At 39.1% G+C, this 11,829-nt stretch overlaps 1 protein-coding gene and 2 long non-coding RNA genes across 7 annotated transcripts in view; 1 reads left to right on the plus strand and 2 right to left on the minus strand.

Moving 5' to 3' along the window:
* Positions 1-1,048, minus strand: part of LOC309340502 — a 44,509-nt gene extending 43,461 nt beyond the window's left edge. The window contains exon 1 of the long non-coding RNA XR_014156043.1: positions 580-1,048. This is a non-coding gene — a long non-coding RNA (uncharacterized lncRNA). The remainder of the gene's footprint in view (positions 1-579) is intronic.
* LOC309340506 lies at positions 208-1,942 on the plus strand. The gene is made up of 2 exons (XR_014156048.1): positions 208-610; positions 1,290-1,942. It is a non-coding gene; the product is annotated as an uncharacterized lncRNA (long non-coding RNA).
* On the minus strand, positions 1,656-11,812 carry LOC309340487 (cilia- and flagella-associated protein 298). Of its 5 annotated transcripts, none has more exons than XM_081859300.1 (9): positions 11,676-11,809; positions 10,838-10,902; positions 9,453-9,593; positions 8,384-8,551; positions 7,343-7,410; positions 4,437-4,595; positions 3,221-3,352; positions 2,173-2,268; positions 1,656-2,075 (listed from the first exon to the last, which is right to left on the minus strand). In XM_081859300.1, exons 3-9 carry the CDS (start codon positions 9,589-9,591, stop codon positions 1,965-1,967), a joined length of 873 nt encoding a protein of 290 aa, XP_081715426.1. In that variant the 5' UTR covers positions 9,592-9,593; positions 10,838-10,902; positions 11,676-11,809; the 3' UTR covers positions 1,656-1,964. The 5 variants fall into 5 exon arrangements, with proteins under 5 accessions (XP_081715426.1, XP_081715425.1, XP_081715424.1 ...); XM_081859299.1 differs by having other exon boundaries at positions 10,838-11,005; positions 11,676-11,797; XM_081859298.1 differs by lacking the exon at positions 10,838-10,902 and having other exon boundaries at positions 11,676-11,812.
* Positions 11,813-11,829: the final 17 nt, after the last annotated feature.

Raw genomic sequence — 11,829 nt, forward strand, 5'->3', positions numbered from 1 at the left:
AAGTGCTATTTCAAAAACACAGTTACTAGTTTTGCCTTTGGGTCTTTATTAAACAAATTACACACATCTGTTATGGTTGTGCACCAGCCTGGACATGGATGTCTTGTTACCTACAGTGATGTAAACTCCTAAGTAGTATTGCTCAAGCTCAGCAGTTAGATTCTGTATATGCTATTTTAGAGTATGAGATCTTCCACCCCTCTGCAGTGTGGACACAAAAAACATTCAGACTGAACATAGGCAGTGTGCAGGCAATGTTGTTAGCACTATTAAACTGAAAACTGATCCTTTTAAATTGAGTTCAGTTTGCTAGTATAATCATTTGAGCTTCTGCCCAGCAAAACGTAAAACCAAAGCTGAGAAGTGTAATGTTGCTGTTAAGCCTGATAATTGTTCTGTGCAACTGCTGTAATTTTAAAGTGTCTCTACAGCACAATGTAGCAAGGGTGGCTATAAAAGTATGCATCTCTCTCTCTCCCTGTGTGTGTACCACAAGCTCATTGCTTTTGCTCACCGCCAATCCCAAAATAATAGAGTTAAGGACATGCTCCCTATGTCCCTAGGAGTAATGAGCCTTACCTTGGGCAGCAGTTCTGGCTCAGACTTAGATGTGGCGGGTCCAGATAGATTAGAAAGACCAACAGCAAAAATCACAGAATAGCATTCTTACCAAAGATACCAATCTTCACACCCCACTTTCCATTTATTTTTTAAAAAGGAAATAAATTCATTTGTTACTCTGATACCAGATCCCGTTGAGAAATTTTATTCAGATTACAGAGAGATTTCCTGGTGTTGCCTTTAAGATACAATGTTATTTAAAAAGAACAAATTATCTTTGAGTTCATGGAACTCATCGTTCTTTTAAAAATATCAGTTGATTTCTATTTCAGCTCAAGTCTACAGTATTGTTGACTGCAAGGTTTTCTGGCAGGATAGCTATTTACATCCTAGCAATTATTTATTATGCAATATCTATTTCCTGCCTTTCCTGCAAGGAGCTCAAGGAGGCATATAGAGTATCCTTCCCATTTTATCTTCACAACAATCCTGCTCAGATGACCAGGTTCCATGAACTGATACGTATTTTTAAAAATATTTTACACCGCCCTTCAAGGCAACAGGGCTAGATCATGTCTGATAAATCCACACTTCTTTCAACCATAATTTAAATAATACCTAATGATTATGTATGGCAGGAGTGTAAAAATGACCTAATTCTCCACATGATTGGAGCTATAATGGGGAAATAGTTGTTTATCCATTTATCTCTAAAATGGGTAAAGTAGGAATAAACAGTGGATACCTCAGATTGTGATGAGTTCTCCATTAATGTTTGAATCACACAGTTGCAAACATGGGTCCGGAACCAGAATTCAACTTCTGCAGATGAAAAGGCTCCTTCTGTCCATTGAATGCTTTGATTCAACAGAGGGATCCCATTGGTAGGGAGGAGGAAAGGACTTTTGGCCATTCCTCTCTCGAACAGTGTGGTAATGCTGGAGGCTGCATAGGGAGGGAGAAATTGGCACTGGCAGGAGTGAAGCCTGGATCCAACAAATGGTCTACACATTAAAAAAAGTGTTGCCTTCTAAAGTAGCTTACATCATTTTGAACACCTTAATTACAATGGACAAACAGAAACAAGACAGCTGTAGAATGACGACAACCAGTTTAATAATATGACAGCCATGCTGGTGAACTAGTTAAAAATATAAACATCCAATTTGTAAGTCTATTGTAGTGGATTCACAAAATAAGCTTTAGTTTTTTATTTCTAAAAGGCAAGTGTGTCAAAGAGGCTGAATATATTTTGCAATCAATCATAACAATAGATCACTTCTACAAAACTAGAAGCTAATATTTCACAATAATTATAATGCACATTTTATCATCCATGTTATTTGTAAACCTCAGTGGATTAATTTATCTTGTAAAAAGGGGGGGGGACTGCATACATAGCTTCATTTGGGTCTCCACTTAATGTCCTTTACACCATGAAAATGTCTTTTCAAGGCATGACTGTCAGCCCATTCAGAATCTAAAAATGAATCATCATCATTTTCTTCCAATTTCTGTTGGGGAAATAGAAAAGAAAATGTGTTTAAAACTGCAAAAATGTTTACCTGCATTGTTTTCAACAGCATAAATACCACAATAAACCCTAGATACCTTGAGTTCCTCTTGCCTTCTGTGATAAAAAAGGATCATCTGTTTGTGTTCTTCACCACTTATGACAGGCTCACGGGCAGGAGCTCCTTGTCCTTTCTGGAAAAATAAAGCAAGTTTGTACTCACTGGCACTTTTAACTATTCTGTGACATAATAAACCAAGGTTTAAGTCACTGCCTGCCAATTACCTGTGAACCTGTTGTGAAAAGATCCCTGTCCCCCATGACAGCTAGGGCCTAAATGACATTTCACAGGAGGGCACAACTATGTTTGCAGAGGAACTTATGGTCCTTGCCTTCATACATACACCATCTATTATAATGATAAGGATTTTGCCATTATGAAATATAGAATTGAAGAAGCACAAGCAGCAGGAGAAAAAAGAATTTCAATTGGGTTTTAAGGGTGGGTGTACAAGCAACAAGCACAGCAGTATAGGAGAACTGCTGCACAAAATAAGTTATTCAGGTGCTTATTGATAAACAAAATCCTATACGTTTATTCCAGGTCTTTCCTTACAGCAGAGACTGGGAACTGTGACCCTCTAAATCAGCAGTTCTCAACCTGTGGGTCCCCAGATGTTGATGGACTACAACTCCCATCATCCCTGAACTCTGGCCTTGCTAGCTAGGGGTGATGGGAGTTGTAGTTCAACAACATCTGGAGACCCAAGATTGAGAAAGGCTGCTCTAAATATTTGTTAGACACCAGCTCCCATCATCAATACTGGCTTGGGCTGATGGGAGCTGAAGTCCAACAACATCTGGAAGGCCACAAATGCCATATATGTTTCTTATAGTCATCCTTGGATTCACTCAAAAAGGCTTCCTATACTTCAAAAACAACTTGAGATCAAGTAGCACATCTCTAATACCCCCTGTCATGTGTGCCTCAAGGGGTGCTGTATAATATAATAAAAATTAATTCTTACACTGCACCCAGGTTAGAAAAATAGCTATTCTTGGCCCAATGAGTATGGTGTCATGGTTTGTTCCAAGACACCAAAAGAGAAATGAAATGCACTGAAATGTATCAGGAGTTTCACTTACTTTCTGTATCTTCACAATAATTTTGGTTTTCTCATTTTTGCCCACATAGTCAGAAAGCTGCTTTGTTCTCTTCAGTTCTTTTGCTGCCCACCACAGTTGTGCCTCTGGTTCCTCAATAACCTCAAGTGCAGCCTATGACAAATTAAGGCATGAAATGCTTAGCGGTTTCAACAAATATACCAGCCTCCAGATGTTTTGGACTACAACTTCCATCAGCCCCAGTCGGCACAGAATTACAGTCCAAAACATCTGGAGGACACCAGGAAGGTTGAAATACACAGATTGCAGAATAAACTTTTTCAGAGCAGTGGGAACAACTTGTCTAACAGACAGATACCCATTTCATCACTAAAAACTAAACAAATATAATGACTAAGACAAACTTTGCAGTGTAGGAAAATGTCCCTCCACCCTTTAAAAACAATCAATAGGTACAAAATCCATTGCTGGTGATGGAAAGTAAACACTTTCAAAGAGTGCACATATTCAATTATTGGTGAAGTACTACTATGCAGAGGGTAGAGCCTCACTTACTATTTTTTAAGTGAATCATGAACTAAAACAGGCAGCCTTAAGTACAACATCTTCACTGATTCTGTGAGATGACAAGTACTGGGATCGAAGGGTACACAGATTTCATCAGTTCTAATTAATTCATTGTATTCTTGCTAAATTTTTATTTATGTGTGATGTGGTATCAGTTTCATCAATACAGACTTCAGCATTTATGTTCCAATTTCAAATCCATTTTTAAGATGGATCTTAAATAAACAAATAAACTGTGTTATCCTAGAAAAAAAGCTAAATGGTAATTAAAGGGAATTTCATTATTTCTAATAAATGTTTATTAACTCACCGAATTTTCACAAACCTGAAATCATTATAATATAATACTACCTCTCCCTGCTGCCTTTCAAAAAATAAGTCTGCAGAAATGGTTACTTGCCCTGCAGTATACAGGGAAGGGAAAGGACACTTTGGTACTAGTCTCTAACCAGAAAAACAACTGCAGCAAGAGGAAAAGCCATTTTTAATTCAAAACATATTCAGTTGTAAAAGTCACTTAGTTACCTTTGGGATGGAGCAGGATATAAATCAAATAATTATACGAATAACACACAAATGACTACATGTTCTGCAAAAGCCCCAACTTTTTAATTCCAGGAAGGGCAACATTTTTAAAACTAGAAATCATGTAATCCAAGTAAATCATTACATGAGTTCCTGACAGATCTTCTTTATCTTCAAACTCCATTCTAATTGGGTCATATGGAGGGAGTCCCATTGGGTAAACAATCATTACAGCTCCTCGGAGCTGGTCCAGTGCATCTTTCACCATATCCTTATTAACACACACATTGGCTTGCACTTGTTTCTGAAATACAGACAGAAGACATTTAATTTAACAAACCAACAAAGCACAGAAAGAATGTTTTCCTTGCAGTTCACAATGTGACTCAGCATGACATTTGAGGAAAGCTAAGTAACAAAGAACGCCACATTTAGCTTTTCTGCCTGATGCATAAAGGATCAAATGTTTGTTTTACTGTCCGCAATATTGGGTAAGATAAAAATGAAATCTCTTGTCAAAGATTCTATTTAAAAGATCTGTGGCAAATATGTATAAGACCCAAACTTCCAGTCAATGCAAAATTGGATGCAGAATCACCTCTTTTATGCAGTATTTACCATTTTCTCCAGAGTGATAAAAGTTTCTGGAGCAAGCCAGAAAAGAAACAGTGGGGTCACTCAGAGGAGAAGATGGTGAAATGCAAACAGGGGACACAGAAAGGGCTGAACTCCTCAATGCCTTCTTTGCCTCAGTCTTCTCCGATAAAGAAAACAATGCCCAACCTGAAGAATTTGGAGCAAATGATTCAGCAGAGGAAACACAGCCCAGAATAACTAAGGAGATAGTACAAGAATACTTGGCTAGTTTAGATGTATTCAAGTCTCCAGGGCCAGATGAACTGCATCCAAGAGTATTAAAAGAACTGGCAGATGTGATCTCAGAACCACTGGCAGTCATCTTTGAGAATTCCTGGAGAACAGGCAAAGTCCCGGCAGACTGGAGGAGGGCAAATGTTGTCCCTATTTTCAAAAAGGGGAAAAGAGAGGACCCAAATAATTACCGCCCAGTCAGTCTGACATCAATACCAGGGAAGATTCTGGAGCAGATCATTAAGCAAACAGCACCTAGAAAGGAATGCTGTGATCACCAATAGTCAGCATGGATTTCTGAAAAATAAGTCATGTCAGACTAACCTGATCTCATTTTTTGACAGAATTACAAGCCTGGTAGATGAAGGGAATGCAGTGGATGTAGCCTATCTTGATTTCAGCAAGGCATTTGACAAGGTGCCCCATGATATTCTTGTAAAGAAGCTGGTAAAATGTGGTCTTGACTATGCTACCACTCAGTGGATTTATAACTGGCTGACTGACCGAACCCAAAGGGTGCTCATCAATGGTTCCTCTTCATCCTGGAGAAGAGTGACTAGTGGGGTGCCGCAGGGTTCTGTCTTGGGCCCGGTCTTATTCAACATCTTTATCAACGACTTGGATGATGGACTCAAGGGCATCCTGATCAAATTTGCAGATGACACCAAACTGGGAGGGGTGGCTAACACCCCAGAGGACAGGATCACACTTCAAAACGACCTTGACAGATTAGAGAACTGGGCCAAAACAAACAAGATGAATTTTAACAGGGAGAAATGTAAAGTATTGCACTTGGGCAAAAAAAATGAGAGGCACAAATACAAGATGGGTGACACCTGGCTTGAGAGCAGTATATGTGAAAAGGATCTAGGAGTCTTGGTTGACCACAAACTTGACATGAGCCAACAGTGTGATGCGGCAGCTACAAAAGCCAATGCAATTCTGGGCTGCATCAATAGGAGTATAGCATCTAGATCAAGGGAAGTAAAAGTGCCACTGTATTCTGCTCTGGTCAGACCTCACCTGGAGTACTGTGTCCATTTCTGGGCACCACAGTTCAAGAAGGACACTGACAAACTGGAACATGTCCAGAGGAGGGCAACCAAAATGGTCAAAGGCCTGGAAACGATGCCTTATGAGGAACGGCTAAGGGAGCTGGGCATGTTTAGCCTGGAGAAGAGGAGGTTAAGAGGTGATATGATAGCCATGTTCAAATATATAAAAGGATGTCACATAGAGGAGGGAGAAAGGTTGTTTTCTGCTGCTCCAGAGAAGCGGACACGGAGCAATGGATCCAAACTACAAGAAAGAAGATTCCACCTAAACATTAGGAAGAACTTCCTGACAGTAAGAGCTGTTCAACAGTGGAATTTGCTGCCAAGGAGTGTGGTGGAGTCTCCTTCTTTGGAGGTCTTTAAGCAGAGGCTTGACAACCATATGTCAGGAGTGCTCTGATGGCGTTTCCTGCTTGGCAGGGGGTTGGACTCGATGGCCCTTGTGGTCTCTTCCAACTCTATGATTCTATTCTATTCTATTCTATTCTATTCTATTCTATTCTATTCTATTCTATTCTATTCTTCTATTCTATTCTATTCTATAAGCCAGCAGCATGGTTTACTCAGAGGACAATAAAAGGCTCACCGACCACTAAGGGGGAAAATCGAGCATTTGCTCCGCTTTCCCACTAAAATCAATAGAATGTATAGATTTACATTATATATTTTAATGGACCTTTAATTCACAACTCCACCCTCAAAATGAAATGTGAAGCTAGGAGAAGAGAGACTCCTTGTGGACAATACCTTTATTTCTACTCCATGATATATTTTTGATTGGGAAGAAGGGGGCGGGGATTAAACATCTACAAACTGTTTTTTTCTATACAACTATTCAAAAGAAACTTAAAATATACAACAGTAAATAAGGTCAAATATTCTACAAAGCTATTGATATTTCTAATCCACACTGCCAAGCCATGGGGTGATATTGTTGATTGGCTTGCAATGTGACACTGCCACAGCTACACTGGAGTGGCAAAATGCTGCTGATTTTGTTCTCACAGAGATCTTTATAACCTTTGAATAGGTACATTAACATGACCTGTTTGATAAAATTAAGTCCAAATTTTAAAATGTTAATTAATTGCCTCAAATATCATACAAAAAAATAGAAGTATCTTACCTTAGATATTAGTGCCTTGGCTTCTTCTACTGTTGCTTTTAAAACCTGTTTCATTTTTTCATTTGGAGCTTAAAATAAGAAATCTGCATTTAATATGATATGGTATTATATGCAGGCTGACTATATAAAAAGCAATATTTTTACATAAAATGTTGCTACTGTAAATGTCTCTCTTAAGCCAGGCATCATTAAACCTCATATTCTTATTCATTCTGAGCAGACCCATTGATATTAATGACTGGCATTTTTTAATTTTAAAAAATATAATATAAACATTTAGTAACTGTACAGACTGCCTTGTATGTTAAATTTTGCACCTATTTCTTGGCACAAAATAATCTGAATGATGTCATTTCTGAATGGTGCAGACAGAGAGTTGGTTCTAAAGAAGTGCAAATTATATTCCATTCATACAGCAGTGCTTTCCTGATTTCAGCCACTCTGCAGCCTCTGGAAGACCCTTTGAAATGGGGTGATATGGTGGAAAAGGGATGTGAACAAATGGAAGTGACTTTTAGCTGCAAAGAGAACTTCTGAATCCAAATAATGAAATGTGCAGCTTTTGTTAGAGGAATTCAGGCTCATCTGATGCTAAAAGATTGAAGAGCTCCTTCCGTTTCCTAGCAGTACTGCTTCATTTTAGGAAGCCAATTCAAGTTTTCTTGCTGGCTGCATGTACTTACACTTTATAACAGCTCACTTAACCAGAACATAATAGCTACATTGTCCCACTGTCCATTATAGCATGTATCTTGCTACTGATGTTGAACTGGGGCTTGCCAGAATATAGTGCTAAGCATAAAAAACAGGCACACTTTTTGGATTCAATAGAAAGGTCCTGAGTATGGTTTTTATATACCCTTGCAAATATGTAAGTCTGATAATGTAAATAACATAACTAGCATTATTTACATAACCTACAGTCATTTTTCAACATGAAAAAGTATGCAGGTTCAAAATACCAAATACATTTCTTATAGAATCCTCTCTTGGCTAATTATATACAAAAAAGTCATGTATGCTTAAGGTACATTTATTTACCATGACCATTTCTTCGTCCAATTTCATCTTTTTTAAAGATGCTTCCACCACTTGGAATACATTTTTCTGCCCATTCATCCTTCAGCTTCAGCTCTTCTATTTGCTCATCTGTCAGACCTTGCATATTAGGAGGTAAGAAAATACCATGTTCTGCCAGTGTTTCTATTTCTATAAAAAACCCCAGAGAATAGGATAAGAAGATAAAATTATGTCAATTACCCTTTATTTATTTAAATTATTTAAGAAAAATCATATACCTCTTGATTTTAATAAAAACTTCACAGCAGTTTACAAAAACCCAACATTACAATTATCAATAAAAACCATTGAAAACAGGTACAGTCATACCTTGGAAGTAAAACAGCTTAGTTCCCGAACATTTTGGCTCCTGAACGTCGCAAACACAGAAGTGACTGTTCCGGTTTGCAAACTATTTTTGGAAGCTGAACGTCCGATGTGGCTTCCGACTGGCTGCAGGAACTTCCTGCAGCCAATCGGAACCCGCACTTTGGTTTTTGAATGTTTTGGAAGTCGAACGGTCTTCCGGAACGGATTCCGTTCGACTTCTAACGTAAAATGTATTTTAAAAACATTCAAAACTAAAACCAACAATAAACTAAAAAGGGATAAAAGCACACATGATTTCTTCATGTCTGGCTAGGCATGCTTAAACAGAAATGTTTTAAGCAGGCACCTTTGGCTCTCTTATTTGGCAGAGATTGCTAAATAAATGAAAAACAAAAATTGGGCTGTTGTAGAATTAGAATATTAGCTTAAATTATATCCTACAGACACGATTTAAGAAATTTATTGTTCCTTCATCTATGTGGGTAATTCAAAGAACTATTAAAAGGCTTTTATTTTATTTTATTAAAGATAGCAATTCCTAACAGAAAGAAACACCAAACTGTCAGCAAATTTATGCAGCTTGTCAGTGCCATCAAAAACACTAACCCTTGCATGGCACAAGTAACCCATAGGGACTAGGAAGGAAGTATTGCCATAGAAAATGCTCATTTTCCATAAGAAAGTTGGGGTGGGTGGGAAGGCAAATGGATACATTTCACACCTGCACAAACACGATGAACTTTGAGCCTTCCATTGTAAATCTTGGTCACTTCCTGTGTTAAATCTTCAATGGAAATGCTGCCTGTTGTCTCCAGCAGAAATTGGCTCTCATCACCATTCTTCACATGGAGCAAAACCATTTCTGCAAAAGCAGAGAAACACAGACAAATACTAAAGAAAATTTGTCACCATTTATCAGACAAGAACAGGAAAAAGGTGTTAAGAACCTTGCAAATAAACATTTTGGGAAACTGACTATGAGAGCCAAACATTATAGACAGGAAATTTGTCCGATACCAAGTTTACAGTTGCACAGTTTCAAAGCAATATAAAAGGAAATAAAGTCTCCTAGCCTCCAAAACAGGACCAGAATGTCAAAGGTTCATTGCGAGGCTTGAGAATAAAAAAGAGTAAGCAAGTATAGCAGAAATTAATAGGTAAGAACTTCAGAGTTTGTCGAAAATAATTTCATTTTTCCTTTCTTTCCTTCCTAAGAATGTGCCCAAGCATAAAGTTTCAGATCTGTTTCAAAAATAAACAGAACCTCTACTATGGGGCACATAGTTCACTGAAGTCTTGGTTGCAGGGATGCTCAGAATCTTATCCCTCCCTGGAATTCCACACTAAAAGTCCTAAAATGCCAAACCCTACCCATGTCACTTAGGAGGATGAGGATGTGGAAACTGTTGTATAATTATTTATTGTATTTAAAAATCCTACAGCTAAGTGTGGTATAGAGACCATTCCATAAAATAGCACAGACTCCACTCTATTTTGTAGGTTAAGGGTTGTTACTGTTTTTAAATCAAAGTTATTGTTACATTGCATGAAGCTGTGATATTCTGAGATCACTTTTAATACAAGATTCCTTTTATAATAAGGGTATATGTAGCTCTTACTTTAAGCCAAGACTCATTCTTCAAAGCTTTGAACTGTGCCTTAGTGCCTAGTTTCACTAGAAGTTCCATACCATGAAACATGGAAAGTAAACAGTGCCTCTGAGCATATACAGTTTCCTTGTTTCACTTCTTAATTTGCACCTACTAAACCTTGACATCCATTCTACATTTATGCCAACCCAGGTGGTAAAGCTTCTTCCCCAATGGTGCATATTGTTTTTGTCAAAAAAAAGTTCAACAACTTTGGGGCTTGTCAAAAAAAGTTTTGAGGTCTTCCTAAAAAACCTTAGCAACTTTTGGGGTGCCCTGGTTTTTACTTTTTGGCAACCCTATTTTAAGGAACTATAATTTCTCTAGTCTCAGCAGCCAAACATTACTTTCCCCAATTTTCCTTCTAGAATCTGTAAACCTTACCCATCTTCCCTAACTCCCAAAAAACTGCTTGCAAAAAAAAAAAGTCTTTTAAAAGTGTAAATTGGGCTCTTACTTGAAAGTGACTCATTTGCTCATTCCAGTTTACAAAATGTAACCTTCGGTGGCTTTTCTCAGATGCTGCAAAGGATGTAAAATGGCATGTGAGGTTGCTACAGAAAAGTTCTAGCCTCTGATCTTTTACAACCAAGGTCTAGCCTTGTGCTTTTTACGCAGCGTGTACCTGTGAGTTGGAGGAACACAACTGGTGACAAATGACGTGCATTAATATATATGGGGAAAGCAGAAGAGTGGGTCTTCCAATATATTCTGTGGCCACATTGGTGCCAGTCTGTGCTAAGGGATTGCAACTGAGCTGCTGTGAGGTCGCCACCTTTCCTTTCCTTTCCTGACAAGATGTAGCTTCTTCCTTCCTTTTCCTTTTTGGAAATCAGCCCACGAGTCAGCAGCTGTCCCTTCCCCATCCTGGAGGAGGCAAAGCTTCCTGATCTAGAAGCCCTTTATAAAAGGCCCAATCACTCTCCAGGTCTTACAGGACTCTTGAGACTTTTTAACAGTTTCTTAAGAAAAGAGAAGCAGGAAAACCGCGAGTGCACAAGGGAAGTGGGGAACCGGGACATCTAGGAACCGGGAACCAACTTCAAGCTTTGGAAATAAGCCGCCGGGTTGAAGGAAGCTCTTCCTGAAGCAACTGCCGGTAGAAAAATGAAGAAGAAAGATGAAAAGGGGGTGGGGGGCGGGGAGGCAGCTCGTCCACTCAGCGGCTCCGCCCCTTCAACGGTTCCATTCGTTTCTATGGAAACCAACCGACGCACGCAAAGCAGCGCTCGCGACCGGCACCTTCGGCTTTCCGTCTTCCGCAGCGGCCCCCCAAGCTCCCCAACCCCGCTCACCTGAGTCACCGCGTAGGAAAAGCCCCTCAAGCCGACTTCCCGCTCTTCGTTCGCCGCCGCCGCCAGGGCTCAACTCGGTGCTCTATACTAGCAACTTCGGCGACCCAGGAAGTGCTCCTCACTCGACCAATCGCGCAAGGCGAAGGCTCGCGGC

Source organism: Podarcis erhardii (genome assembly GCF_964252035.2).
Source record: "Podarcis erhardii genome assembly, chromosome: 4".
In the NCBI taxonomy this organism is placed as follows: Eukaryota; Metazoa; Chordata; class Lepidosauria; order Squamata; family Lacertidae; genus Podarcis; species Podarcis erhardii.

Bases quoted from the DNA above. Each gene is read 5' to 3' on its own strand.
- LOC309340487 (XM_081859296.1), bottom strand. From the start codon at position 11,246: ATGGGGAAGGGACAGCTGCTGACTCGTGGGCTGATTTCCAAAAAGGAA. The intron at 8,552-9,452 runs GTGTGAAATGTA...GGTTTTTTATAG, and splicing joins AGTTCATCGTGTTTGTGCAG to AAATAGAAACACTGGCAGAA. The intron at 2,076-2,172 runs GTATCTAGGGTT...TTTCCCCAACAG, and splicing joins GAAGGCAAGAGGAACTCAAG to AAATTGGAAGAAAATGATGA.